The 15,246-nt window shown below is 33.4% G+C and overlaps 1 protein-coding gene across 7 annotated transcripts in view; it reads left to right on the top strand.

Moving 5' to 3' along the window:
* SENP7 (SUMO specific peptidase 7) overlaps positions 1-13,516 on the top strand; it is a 153,597-nt gene extending 140,081 nt beyond the window's left edge. For all 7 annotated transcript variants that reach the window (XM_060010567.1, XM_060010566.1, XM_060010570.1 and 4 more), the window contains 8 exons: positions 536-658; positions 4,700-4,792; positions 5,424-5,548; positions 6,882-6,931; positions 8,612-8,655; positions 8,752-8,820; positions 9,480-9,630; positions 11,715-13,516. In XM_060010567.1, the coding sequence (XP_059866550.1) occupies positions 536-658; positions 4,700-4,792; positions 5,424-5,548; positions 6,882-6,931; positions 8,612-8,655; positions 8,752-8,820; positions 9,480-9,630; positions 11,715-11,852 (793 nt within the window). In that variant the 3' untranslated portion in view covers positions 11,853-13,516. The remainder of the gene's footprint in view (positions 1-535; positions 659-4,699; positions 4,793-5,423; positions 5,549-6,881; positions 6,932-8,611; positions 8,656-8,751; positions 8,821-9,479; positions 9,631-11,714) is intronic.
* The last annotated feature ends 1,730 nt before the right edge of the window (positions 13,517-15,246 follow it).

Raw genomic sequence — 15,246 nt, 5'->3', positions numbered from 1 at the left:
GTTCTCTAATTATGAGAGATTTAATCACTAAGTGATTGAATTATAAACTTGTGTTGAAGAATTCTTTTAGTAAAGAAATGGACAAAGGATTTAGAGATTAGTCATGTCTCAGAGTTATTAAAATTTCTCTAGATTTATTTAGGAGCGTCATGGTTTCAGTTTTGTATTTGATTGCATGATTATTTGATTAATATGTCCTTGTACCGTCACTCTTCTGGATTGTAAGCTCTACGGGAGCAGGAATTTTTTTTGCCCCCTCTCATTTTATGTTGCTAGTATAAATATGGTGCTTGGCACATATTAGGAATTTGAGAAATATTTGTTAAGTAAATGAATATGTGGAAAATTTCTGCTTTAATTGATCTTGATAGAAGGTGAGGTAACTAAAGAACAAAAAAAAGCTGAAATCAGAGCAAATTGCAAGATTGCTTTGACTCTAATAGGACATAAAAATGAAGATTTTCAGAACACAGATAATTGGAGGAAGACCGGATAAAATCTAAAAATAATTTACTTTTGTGGTGTTACTTTGCAGGTATCTTATATTGGAGAAGGTGTCAGATGAACTTGTTGAACGAAGTCACATTTTTAGTAGCTTTTTCTACAAATGCTTGACAAGAAAGGAAAATAATTTAACAGAAGATAATCCAAATCTTTCGTAAGTCAGTCTTTCAGTGTACTTAAGTTTTAAGAGGAAAACATGCTATTTTGATGGACTTAGTGAAATAACTTCTTACAGTATTTCCTAGAGTGAGCAGTATTACCACTTTTGCAGGTGCTGGGCCTGTTTGCTCTGAGAGGCATTTCTTACCCTTCCACTGTTCTGTTCCCTATCACAGGGAGGCTGACTCTTACTGGTTGCATTTCCAATTGCATGTTTTGTGGGGGATATTGGAGGTTGGGAGGCAAGGAAAGAAGAAGTCAGGATGTTTCTTCCTTACCCTCTTTGCCTTGGGCAGTTATTCTGGTAGTGGTTCTAGTTCCTCTGTGGGTCCTTCTTTCACTGGACAGACCTGATAGAGCTCTAGCTTCCATTTGGAGGTACTACTTCTTCACTTTGCCCTTCAGCATAAGGGTGTAGCATTGTCCTACTATGCTAAGCTCTGGTTGCCTCACTGATTTCCTTTTGTGGCACTGCGCTTTTTCTATCACCACTGTAGCCAATTATTTGCATTACATTTTATCTGTCTTAAATATATAGGGAGGTTTATGTTTTCCTGGTTGGACCCTCACTAACATACTACTATTTAATTAAACTGGTGTAACATTATAAAAATACCATGTTCCCACAAATCAGCTGAATTTCTGTCCAGGTATTTTTTTGATTAATTCTAAAACCTATAGAGCAGTGGATGGGGCTAGGCGAAAAGGAGGAAGGAGTAATTCTTGTATCTTAGCAGTAACTTGGATAGTTGTGAGCCTGGAGCCACTTCACCCCTCTCCCTGCCCCTAACAATTCGTGTGATAATCTATATGGTAGGCCCATGGTAAAATTAAGAGTTTTTATTTTTTAAAAAGTTAATGTAAGCATTTGTCTACCACTTTACAAGGTACATTTTTGTACATTATTTCTTCCCATAACAGTGCTTTTAGGTATGTAAGGCATTTTTCAGATGAGGAAGCAGGCCAATAAAGATTGGCAGAACTCTGGTAAGTGACAGAACTGGTTGGTACTTAAATCTTTATCTTTTAACCTCTAATCCAGAGATGTTTTTGTTATACTGGACTGCCTTGAAAAAATGGCTGTGAGAGCTGTTTCATCCCTTTAAAATAATAGGAATAATAGGCAAGTAAGAAGATGATTAAATGGGTAAACTGTCTGAATTTCTTGTATTGTTGGAGAAGGAGGATAGGAATAGAGAGAGTATTAACATTTATTGAGTACCTGCTTGGAGCCATGGCAGTGAACATAACGTTATTTTGTTTGATTCTACAGTAGTCTTATGACATAATGCCATTATTGTTATGAATTGAAGCTTAAAGAAGTTAGATAAGTTATCCGAAGTTGGATATAGCTTTCCAGTTTCAAAGTTCAAGCTTTGTCTGTTGTTTTTAATATTGCAACTATATAATTTATGGCCTAAATTGGGACACTTGAGAGAATAAAAGGAGGCTTTATTAATAGCTACGCTGGGCAACCCATGTATACTGGGGCTGTCCTATACAAACTGAGATGTGTAGTCATCTATATTTTGAGTGTCTTTATGGATTTGGAATTTGTGCTGGTAGACAAGGCCTGCCAGGGTCAACTAAGGAGAAAATCACAATCTGAAAATATTCCTGATAATCAGGGTTAATGGAGAGGGATATATGGAAGGGGAAGATTTATTAAATAAATTTGATATTTAACATTTCTGATGCCCTCCTCTTCTATTTTATGAGTATAGAAACAGATGGTTGGCACCATGCACTTAATCCCACATTTTGTTTTAAGATTACTAGTCAGTGTGGAGATTATGCATTTCGCATACCCACGTAGAAACTGAGGAAATGAAAAGGTAGATTCTGCTGTATTAAAAAAAATTTTTAATTAAAAAATTAGAAAAAATTTAGATGTTGTATGAATGATCATATATAAACATAATACAGAACTGAGTTAGATGAGTGGCATCTTCCAGTGTAAGATAGATCTTATATGTATCTTATGCATAATATATATTTATATATACACATACACATATACATATGAACACATACCTACATATACACACACACAAATACTCATACTAATGCTTAGCCTGATATGTATACAATTAGTATTCACACAAAGAATCCCTACATCGGTTAAAAAAGAAAAGGAACCCAGAAGCAAAGTGACAGGGGATACAAAGCATAATTTATGGCCAGTAAATCCTACAGGAAGCTCAAACTGCTAGTGTTAGGAAATAGCAGACTAAATGTTTCACAAAGTCATTACTGTGGTTTATGAGATCCTGCAAGATCTGCTTCTGTCCATGTCCCTAAACTCATCTTGCAGCATTCTCTCCCCTCATTTATAGCACTTCAGTTCAGCCTACCTCCTTTCAGTTTTCAAATATCCTTAAGCTCTTTCCTGTTTTCTGACAGAAATTTCTTCTTCTGGCACTTTTAAATTTATTTTACAACATGATCTCTAATCATTTTTTTGTTTGTTTGTTCATTTTCTGTTTCTTATTCTAAAATACAAGCTCCATGAGGTCAGGGATTTCATCTGTCTTATTTTCTACTCTATGCCTGGTGCATTTTGCTCAATTCTTAGAACATACTAGGAACTCATAATAAAACATAATAATGTATGTTATTGAATGGGGAAAGAACTGTTAGACATTAGTTGAGGATTTTCCATGCAGTTAGGAACAGAGAATAAGCGATTATATTGCGGCCCCCGTATTCTCTCCTGTCATCCTTGCCCCATCCAATATCTAATGTATTCCCAATCAAATAAGGTTAGCATAATCAGGAAATCTATCAAACAGCAACATAACAAGACAAAAGAAAACCAGGTGTCTATCCTTAAGATCTTTCAGAAGGAAAACAAATTAAGAGACTCTGCACTAGGTAAAAATAATAATTTATAATCGTTGTAATGGTTGGGTCATTTTGAAATAAGAAAATTTGGTAAACATATGACTCATTATTTTATGAAGTTAATCTTTTGCATAGTGACTAATTCCTACCTCATCTTTTAGCCCCATTCTTACTCCCAATGTCTACTCCTGTGAGTTTGGTTAGATATTCACATGGACAGGGATAGGGCAAAGATGTCTGTTTCCTGTGTTACTTGGTATGTAAATGTTTAAGAACTTGATGATTTGTTTAATTTTCTGACTAAAAAGAGGTCCTTCGTGGGACTGAGCCAGAAGTCACATATCACCATCTCCTTTATGCCACTGTGAAATGCTATCCCTTTCCTAGAACCTTTTTTGACATCCAAACTTGGTTTGATATCTTCCTTCTTTAACTTCCCTAATGAGGTAAAGAAAAGGAATTATTATTCATGTGTCCCAACCCTTTTCTTCATGTTTTTCCTAGATGCCATCACCATAATTCCTTTGTATCCTTTATGACACTTATATTTTAATTATTTGTTGTAGTCTTTTTCTGCCTTCATTATTTTGTAAATCCTTTTAGGGCAGTGTGAGTGATTTTCATTATTTGTTCTTAGGAACCTAATAAATATTTGTCAAAGAAATAAAGGATGGATAAAGGGTATGCTTAAAACTCATTGTCCTATAATATTCTTATAAATGAAATAAAGGGAGATGAGTCTCATCTTTAAAAATCTAAGACTATATACCTCATCCCTCCTCTTCCATTAAGTTTTAACACCTCCCTTATCACAGATATAACATTTAGACAATTCTGTTAAGGTTTAATGATAATATTTTATATCAGCCCAGGTGGAACTAAATAGAATAAATAGGTATAGCTATTTATATTCAGTTGCTGAGACACTTTTGGCATCTGTAAAGCATTTTATGAATTGCTGCCTTTCTTTTATCCATACTTTATTGTTTATAAATAGTGATCATATTTAAAAACAGCCAGGAGTTAATAAAATGAGATAATTTTCTAGTCTGTTAAATATTATGTACCTTGAAGAAGATGGTTAAATAAACTAAAGCTAGCATTTTTCAGTGTATAAAAAAGATCCCTGAAATCCTTATCTTAAATTTTTAATTTTTTTATCTATCAAATATGTCTATCTTTTTGTTCCCAGAATGGCTCAGAGAAGACATAAGAGAGTAAGAACATGGACTCGTCACATAAACATCTTTAATAAAGATTACATCTTTGTGCCTGTAAATGAGTCGTGAGTATTTCAGATTATTTAAAAAAAAATCGGAGAGTACAGAAACATACTTTGTGCATTTTTAGATTAATAATCAGTAAAAAGTATGGGTAGATAAACCCAGGTATTATTTTTAATTTTTTTCTAAAGAACTAGCTAAAATAATGAGTTTATCTTGGATTTTGGTTTGACAGTACTTATATTGTAAATAGTGGGGGAAAAAAATGACAAATGCCCACAAGACTATAATGGCTTAGACATTCAGTTTACTTTGAGGTGGGACTCAAGAAAAGATTTTCTAAACAAAACAATCAAAAGCTTTTAGGATAAATTTTCAAATATTTAAGAGAACAAGCTCTTTAAGCACTAACAGAAAAAAGGTGATGCTATAAGTCTCTTTGTTTGTTTATTAAAGCAGATTCTCAACAGGAAACACTAATTATATAAAAGTAAATGAGTTTGACTTACTCAGATTTTATCCTAAGAAGTCTTAGTGCTTTTTAAATTAGTTTTGGAATCGTGTTCAGATACCACAGTGGACTTCTTCAAAATTGATGTTTGTTATACCCACCTTCTCAGCTATAGTTCTAGAACGTATTCTTCTACATTGTTTAGATTTTGTGTTATTAAGATTATATTTCTTTTTCAACAGGTCTCACTGGTATCTTGCAGTCATTTGTTTTCCATGGTTAGAAGAAGCTGTGTATGAAGATTTTCCACAAACTATATCCCAGCACTCCCAGGCTCAGCAATCCCAACATGACAACAAAACAATAGGTGATAAACTTAATATGGATGGTGTTTTTAATAATGTTGGCAACAGTAAAATGATTATAGAGAACAATATGAAGTTAAAGGATAGTATAATTATTTCTTATCATTTAGTTTATTAGAAGAAATGTCTGAAATTTTCATGATAGATACTCAAGACTCATGTATAAACAAAATGTAATTGTCAGGTTTTACTGTTATATCAAGTTTTATCATAGCAGTTTTTATAAAATAATCTTTCTAAAAGATTATTTTTATAAATCTTTTTTTATAAATTATTATTTTTATAAAATATTTTATAAAATATTTATATTTTTATAAATTATTTTTATAAATCTATTTTATAAATCTTATTTTATAAATCTTTTATAAAATAATCTTTCTAAGAATTCAAGGCATAGATTGAAATCTCCCCTTTTTTCTTTTTCTTTTCTTTTTTTTTTTTTTTTTTGTGGTACGTGGGCCTCTCACTGCTGTGGCCTCTCCCGTTGCGGAGCACAGGCTCCGGACGTGCAGGCTCAGCGGCCATGGCTCACGGTCCCAGCCGCTCCGCGGCACGTGGGATCCTCCTGGACCAGGGCACGAACCCGCGTCCCCTGCATCGGCAGGCGGACTACCAACCACTGCGCCACCAGGGAAGCCCTTTTCTTTTTCTTAATATAAATTAACACAATTCCTGTTGACACTAGTAATTTGGCTAGGTAGTTGCGGGTCTCTTATAATTCTTCCATGATTTTTCTTATGTTACAACCCAGATCTTAAGTAAGCAAATAAGCCTACTTTCTTTGAGGAAAAAAAAAATCAAATTGTATTTTATAGCTGTAGCCTAAGCAGCAAGCAGAATTAATAATAGCCATTACCGTTAATACTGGCCAAAACCTATCTCTTGTGGGGGAGAAAGAAAGACTGATAAAGCAACTGATTACTTTCTATTTTGTCTAATCCTCCTATGCTGCAAAAGTGTATTTATGCAACACTCTATGATCATATGTTAGAAGAACTATTACTAGGCAATAGTAATATTAAAACAGCAGAGATTTTGATAAGTAAGCAATCTATGAAGATTGTCTTTTTACAGGAAACTGGCCCCAGCTAACTGGTATTTCAAGTTTTGGCTCTGGGGTGTATGTATTGTGTGATGACAGCCAATTAAGCATTGTCAGTTTTATCCATCGATTGAATTTTTTTGTAACATTAACCATAAAAAAAATTAAATAGTTCCCAGGTATTTTTTCCCTTTAATTACTACTATGCATACAAATTACAATTTAAACTTATCTAAATACTTTGTATTAGACATAAAATAAACACACATAACTGTTTTGTTATTTCTAACTAGATAATGATCTGCATACTTCTTCAGCATCCTTGGGTACAGAAGATTCTCAAGTAAGTGTGTTTTTATAAATGTGAAGGAAGGAAAACTCATGAATATAACAATTTTATCTGGAAAATAGGGCATAGCTAGGTGGGCTATGATGGATATTGGTGTACCATAATTAAATTATGCTGTTTTATGATTCTTTGGAATATTTCGTTGGGGTAGTAAAGAGAACAAGAGAAATTATTCTTTTTGCATCTGTTTAGCTTACTTTAACTCCCTAGGTTTGTTTATAGTTTATCTGATCATCTTGGTCGACTACTTTTTCAGTTTCTATGGAAAAATGTACTTTTATTCTTCATTATGTCATCAGTTTTTGCACTCAGAGTAATTAATTACCTATATTTTATATTCCACTTTCTATTATTGTAAATTGTTGGTATAAATCATTCAAAGTAGACTCATGGTCAGTCCATACGACTCCTGAGGCTAAGATAGTTACTGTTAACTTTTCTTTAAATGGACCTCTAAACTGATATTCATGGTCTAGATTTGGTATCTTAATTGATTAAGGTAGAAACCTAATTATTTTTTAATACATACAGACAGCAGCAGCCTCCCTGGCATAGGCCTGTGTCTTTACTGTCACTGGTACGGGGTGGGCAGAAGGAAGGAGGTTTCCTTTTCTGATGTCACAGCAGCAGAATAGGGGAGTTCCTTCTTGCCTCTAGAGCCAGGTTTCCCAAATTGGGTTCCATGGAATACTTGTTCTAAGATGCAGTTTATGATAAAAAGGATTCTAAGGTCAGTTAAGTTGGGTAAACCCTGTGTCCTATTCCTCTCTTAGAGATTCACTGTTATATTAGAATAATAAAGGTGCTGAGAAGTTCTGCATATTAAAGAAAGTTTGATCTATTGATTCTTAAATTTATCAACAAAAATAACAAAATACCTCATCTCTTGTCCCTTAGTATACATTAATAATCTGCTTCTTATGCTTCAAAAGGAAGAAGTCTGTCTCTATTGATATCATATACTGAATTAAGAGAATGTGTATAAGGGCAGGTTCAGTTAACTTCTTCATCTTTGCTTAAGATGGCAACTCTGAATAGAAGTAATTCAAGTTCCATGTTGTTTTTTAGACCATGTTAAAGCTCCATAACTTCTTGAGGTCACATGTAAAAGTGCATAAACTACTGTTTCACCAGTATAAGAAATCTATAAATTAAAAAAAAAATGAAGTTGGCTCACTTTAGATGATGAAAAGAACTCTTATTTGAAATTTCAATTTTAAAGTTATTTGAAACATTTTCTATTTCTTTTTTTTTTTAATTTATTTATTCGGTTGTGCTGGGTCTTAGTTGCATCTCGTGGGCTCCTTAGTTGCGGCTTGTGGGCTCCTTAGTTGTGGCTCGTTGGCTCCTTAGTTGTGGCAGGTGGGCTCCTTAGTTGTGGATTGAGGGCTCCTTAGTTGTGGTTTGAGGGCTCCTTAGTTGTGGCTTGCTGGCTCCTTAGTTGCGGCACACGGGCTCCTTAGTTGTGGCATGCAAACTCTTAGTTGCGGCATGCATGTGGGATCTAGTTCCCTGACCAGAGATCGAACCCAGGTCCCCTGCATTGGGAACACAGAGTCTTAGCCACTGTGCCACCGGGGAAGTCCCTATTTGAAACATTTTAAAGAGTAACTGAATATTAATTTATTCACACTAGCTTTAATTGCAAAGTCGTAAAAATTCATGTTATTTCAGAGTCCTGAGATGAATATGTCAGTACCAAAGAAAATGTGTAAAAGGTATGTACATGCTATAATAATAGAGTCTTTTCAGATACATAGGTTTACTTCATATAGGAATATATACATCTTGATTTCTTCCTGTGATTTTCATAGGCCATGCATTCTCATACTAGACTCCTTGAAAGCTGCTTCTGTACAAAACACAGTCCAGAATTTACGAGAGTAAGTAATGACAATTTTACTAAAATCTCAACAATTTTTAAGTTGCCTTAAGAATTACTGAAAAGATTATATCAGGAATTATATTTTATTATTTATTTAGATGAGGCCTGTAAATCTAATTAATAACAAATATCCCCATTATGTATAAAATATTTCTCAAGGATTATATCAAAAGTCAATTTGGAATTTGTATTCGCAATTGAACAAAAGTCATAATTTTACAAAGGAGCACTGCAAATATTAGTGGTTGTCAAAAGTTAACACTTTAGAAAAAAATAAGAACTCTTTTACATTCTTATTTTGTGTGTGCATGTGTGTTTGTAATTTTTAAATTTCCTACAGGATCTGGAAAAAACTAGCAACTAAAGTTTAAAAATAATTTGTTTAGTTTACTTTGTAATATAAGTGACTTATGTATATGATTTGTGAAAGTTGAGTTGTTGAAAAAAGTCTGGCTTTTAGTTTGAAACTCAGATGATTTTATTTAAAGTAGCACTTTTGAAGCCTCATATTATAATTTGTGCTGTTAAGGTTTAAGTCTTTTGAAATGTGGCTGGAGGCCATATATTTGGCAGCAAGTGTTTTTCCATTTTTGTGAAATTGTTGCATAATAGTAAAGAAATTTCTACTCGAGTCACTCTACTTTTTGATGATTTAAGGTATTTAGAGGTAGAGTGGGAAGTTAAACGAAAAACTCATCGTGAATTCAGCAAAACAAACATGGTGGACCTATGCCCTAAAGTTCCTAAACAAGATAATAGCAGTGATTGTGGAGTATATTTACTGCAATATGTGGAAAGCTTCTTTAAGGTATGTAAAGACATAAATACGTTTTTTATTCACAATTACCAGCATATAACCACAAATTACTGGGCAAGCAAAGAAGCAGGAAAATGTTAGAGGTAATCAAGAAATAAGAAAAAAAAAGGCATAGAACCATATATAACCCAGATATTGGAGTTGGAAGATAAGAACTTTAAAATGATTTGATTAATATGTTGGAGAAAATAGTCAAAGATAAACAAAATGGATGAAAATGGAATCTGCTAAAAAAAAAGTCAAGTGGACATTCTCGAACTGAAAATGCATAATGATATATCTGAAATTAAGAACTTACTGTATGGGTTTGATAACAGACTGAATAAAGCAGAAGACAGATAAGGGAACTTTAAAAAAGGACAATAGAAAGTATCTCACTGTAGCTCAGAGAGGAAAAAGAATGTAAAGAAGAGAACAGAGCATAAGAGACAAGTGTGATACAGTCAAAAAGTCTAATTTACATGTAATTGGAGTTGCAGAAGGATTAGGGGTGGAGAGAGAAAATAAGGCAGACACAAATTTGAAGAAAAATTTTCAAAACTCAAAGACTTGTGTATTGAAGAAGCTCAGAAAACCATAAACTACATAAGTACAATGAGAAGTATGGGTATTATTTTCTAGCTCATCAGAGACTCTATAGGAACTGTAGCAATGTTAAAAAGAAATTTTAAATAGCAAGGGATCACTCTGCTTTTTGAACTGTTAGCTCATTACTTCAGTCATAACCAGTATTATTTATGAAGATGGGTATAGCAAAAGGTATTTTTGACCAGAAGCTTGTTTGGAGAATCCTTAAAGGTACTTTCAAAGCATGAGGGTTATAGTATGCAGTTATAACTTTTGGTATAATTGGGGAGGATTGATAATATACAGTAGAACATGGTACACATTATGGAAACCACTAAACATGTTATGCTGTTTTTTTTTCCTTTTTTATTCTAGACTGGAACTTCATTATAGGGTGACAGTTCTGGCCTTCTAATACTCTTTCCAAGAGATTTGATTTTGTTTTTAGATATCCAAAGTGCCTTATTACATGACATAGTCTGAGTCTGTTATATAATTCTACTTTATGTAGCCTCAGTCAGTAGAACATACTTCTAACATAGGTGGTAGCACCACTTAAGATTGCTGGGGGGAAAACCTCAGAACACTAAATCTTGTGTTTCACAAATTTGTGCACTAATATAACAGAGTGTGGATTGAAGAAAATAGGTTTCAGGTTGACCACTCAAAACCTGTGGAACTTTGTAACTAGGCCATAAGAAATACAATTTTAATTCTAATAAAAACACATGCACAGTTAAATCTCCACTGAGATTTGCCCCTAGAATCACAGTCAGTCCTTCATTTCAGCTTTAAACTCTGGGACTCCTAATTTCTTCTTTAAGATGTAAGTCCTTCTTACATCTGGCTTCTAATAGTTTCATCAAATTTGTAAACATGATCTAGGGGTAGTCTTATTCAGCAGTTACTCATTTATTTTTTTAAACACAGGCAGAATTGTCTTTGTAGTTGCAACTTGCAACTTCCTTATTAAGCTTAACGTAATGGAAAATATATCAGTTCCTTAAGCCACTAAATTGGCTATTTCGTGGACTAAAAGAAGGTACTTCTGCAGGATTTTCTATTTTTTATGTGAGATTCTTCATATACTGCTAAGGCTTCCTCTTCGTTTCAATAGTTTCAAAATATTAACATGTTGGAAAAAATTGTGTTCAAACCAGCCTGACTTCTGCATTGTACTGAATCATTCTCTGTTTACTAATTCTCTTTGCACTAATTCACTTAAACATGCATTGTAGCATAACATATGGTGTTTAATTTTGATGTTCAGTAGTTAGCAGTTTAATGAAAATGTTCTAAAATTGATTGTGGTGATGGTTGCCCAACTCTGAATATACTGAAAATCATTCAGTTGAATACTTTAGGCAAATTGTATGTTATGTGAAATATATCTCAGTAAAGCTGTTATTTAAAAAAGTTAGCAATATCTCATTTCTTATAAAAATGAGCTTAAAACAAATTTGAATTATACTGCTAAAGTGATTGCACTCTGTCTTTTCTCTCATTAGGATCCTATTGTTAACTTTGAGCTTCCAATTCATTTGGAGAAATGGTTTCCTCGTCATGTAATAAAGACCAAACGGGAAGATATTCGAGAGCTCATTTTGAAACTTCATTTACAGCAACAGAAGGGCAGCAGTAGCTAGTTAATCTGTACAAACATGACACAGATGTTCTATACGATTACTGGAAAGCTGCTTATCAGCATTTGTGTTAGCCAGCTCACAGAGAAGAAAATAACTTGCAGTAGTTTTATAAGTCACTGTACATTATTTAAAATATACAAGATATAATATTAGGATTGTTAGGATCTCATAGATGGAGTGGAAATGGGGGTGATATAGATAAAGTCATTAGATAGAAATTAAAATTTCATAAATATTTGATATTTTTCTGATTAAATATGCTTGGATTATGCAATAGCATATGTAATGTGGGAATGTTTTTATAGATAATAAAACTATGTGATCTGTACTTCCACATAACTGGGAGTTGAAGGGAGTTAGGTCCTCCCTGGTGCCAGCCCCAGTGCTTGTCAAATTCGTTGACAAGTCACATTATATTGTAATTCTATTCTTTGCAGCTCAAGCATGCAATATGAATACTGTGTATTTTTTTTTTTAAAGAATTTAGTATCAAGGCTTCAGAAAATGCCATTTACGGCATCCCTTCTGTATAGTGTGAGAGAAGACATAATGTTAGGAAGGTGATAAAAATTCACTCATTCAATGCGCAGCTTATTTTTCTCAGTTGCTAAGTGGAACCATTACTCTATTCTAATTGTTGCTTGTTTTCCATTTCTTTTGATGTCATGTGTGGGGATCTGAGAATTTAGTTCATTCATTCAGAGTGAAATTTGGAAGAAAAATTTAGCTATCCAAAATAGGTTTTTAAAAATTGTATATGTAGCTTAACTTAGTTTATTTGAGGTATAGCTATATAAATATTGACTTCTGTCCTATTCTGACATCCCAGAATATATGTACACAGTTTCTGTAAGTATAGAAGATAAAATTGGTGACTTCATAACTTTAAAAAAATATCCTCAAAGTCTTCTATATTAATCGTTAGGACTAAATACATAATTTTATAGCTGTTTACCCAGTATTCATCTGCAAAAGCCAGATTGCTCTCATTGCTTTTGTATTTTTATAAGGACATGTGATCCCCATGGAGCATAAGTTTTTGTTAAACATTCAGGTAACAGTTCTGAATTGATGTGATGATGGTGGTATTACATATGATTAAACACTTCATAACTTTCTAATGTTATCAGGAATATTTTGAGGGGATAATTATATTGTATTTTCTCAGACAAGAAAAATGTTTTTTAATCTTCTGTTTTAAGCATCTCTTTACACTGTTACTGTATATAAAGCAGTGAAGCAAAGGCAATTTAAGATGAAGCTAAAAGTCGGAACATTTTATTTCAAAATCTTGTGAATTGAGGTTGTCAGTTAAGCCTTAGTGTCCTTAAGTTTCTGTTAATCTTGTCATCATCTTTATATTGTTCAAGATATTTGTCCTTTGGAGATTTCCTATAAAGATGGTTATAATTACATGTTTCATTCCCAATTTCTGTGGGGGGGGAGGGGATTTTTTAGATGACTTAATTATTTTGTATATCTAATTTTGGGAAAGCAAGTATCTAATACATCTCCTTGTGACTTCTTAACTTTTTTGTTTGTATGTTGTTCAAAGACACCTCTGTTCTTTACCATGTTTTGAAGATTGTTTAAAATTCATTTTCCTAAATTCATATGGAAATAATGCTTTGAGAATATCAACATTTTATATTAAACATGTTTCCAATTCATTAAATTGAGGTGTAATTTTTTTCCTTAAGAAATGTGAGCCATTCTTAGAAATAGATTTTAAATTGTATGTTACTCAGTGCATGTCATATAATTGATGCTTAGATTAATTTTTCTGTTTTAGCAGACATGTGGTAATTTTGGTAGTTCAGGGAACATTTTTTGAGCATCTACTACTAGCAGGCAATGTACAAGGTAGAAAAAACGGAATGACAGCTCTTATTCCTAAGTCATTTATAGCCTAATGGGAGAAATGGACATATGAACAGTTTTAATATGCCTGTTAGAAACAATCATAGAGTTTTTTGGGAGCACAGGAGGGTGTTGAGCCTTCGGGTTTGTGTGTGTGTGTGTGTGTGTGTGTGTGTGTGTGTGAGAGAGAGAGAGAGAGAGAGAGAGAGAGAGAGAGAGCGCGAGAACGAGGAGATAGTGAGAGGTGGTAGAGAGGTAGTAAGAGGGTTGTCACTAGACAGGGAAAGCCTTTTTAGAGAAGATAATACTGTTTCTCACAACTCTTGGGATAAAAAAATGGTAGCTCTTTTTTTTAAGAAAAAGTTTAATACCTCTTAAAATCAGCTTTTGTGTGTGTGTGTGTTAGGGGGAAAATAGGTCTAGACTTATCATACAGAGCCCTTTCTAATTTGATTCCAGTCTACATTCTGTCCTCATCTTTCCACTGTCACCTACTTTTTAGTCATATAAAGTTATTAATTTATGCTTTAATTACTTTTAGCTTAACACCAAGCTTAAGCCCTTTCTTAATAGGAAATTATCTTGTGTTTTCTTTCTTTCAATACTATTTCTTTGGAAAAGTACTAAGCTAAAATGAATGTGAAATGTCTTTTGTATTCTATATATATATCTTTTATTGTGAAAATGACCTCTAATTGTTGAACTGTCTGGACTGGGAGAACTGTGAGTAGACATGCATACCCCAAAGCCCTCCTTGACCAGAACTTTTTAAAACTCTTTAGGAAAACCTGGGCCCCTTCTTCCCTCTGTAGAGTCTCTTGTAACTAACCTTGTCCTTATGGAACTTTGCAAACTTTGCCCAGGGGCTGTTAAAAGACTTGGTTCTGTGTGTATGAGGCTTTCTTATGCTGGTGTGGTTTGCACCCACCCAGGTGGTCTGTACTCTTACAACTGAGTTCGTCCCTTTTGGAAACTGGAGAAATCAGGATCTGGGCTAGTTTAGGATTCTGAAGAGAAATGTGCTTTAGATCTTTACAAAACATTTTTTTTTTCCAGAGAACTTCACCAGAGGTACATAAGATATAAATTCATTGCTATTTGATAGTAAATCCTAGCTTCCACAGAATTAAATTGACTAATTTAATTCCTTTCTACTAGATTTATTTGATAAAAACAGCTGCCCTAATACAAAATTTTTATCTGGTCCCCCATTGTGGTAAAGATAAAAAAAAGTTTCCTTTCTTGGTTAAGAATTACTCACGTAGATAAAGCCACTGGGCCTCATGTGTAATAGCAAATTAAGCAACAAAGTTATTATTATGTAGCTACCATTTATATTGTGTGCTTAGTAGGTGCCAGGTACTTTTCTAAGCATTTTCTGTGTGTTAACTAATTTAATGCTCACAATATCTCTATCATGAGTTAGCTTTACTATTCCTATCCTATTTTATAGATAAGGAAGGAGAAGTAAGTGGTTACAGTGAAAGATTTTCAAATTTTTTAATCGAGGGAAATTTACAAGAAACGGCACCAA

Source organism: Delphinus delphis, chromosome 4, assembly GCF_949987515.2.
Source record: "Delphinus delphis chromosome 4, mDelDel1.2, whole genome shotgun sequence".
NCBI classification, from domain to species: Eukaryota; Metazoa; Chordata; class Mammalia; order Artiodactyla; family Delphinidae; genus Delphinus; species Delphinus delphis.
This window is presented reverse-complemented; position numbering and strand designations above follow the sequence as displayed.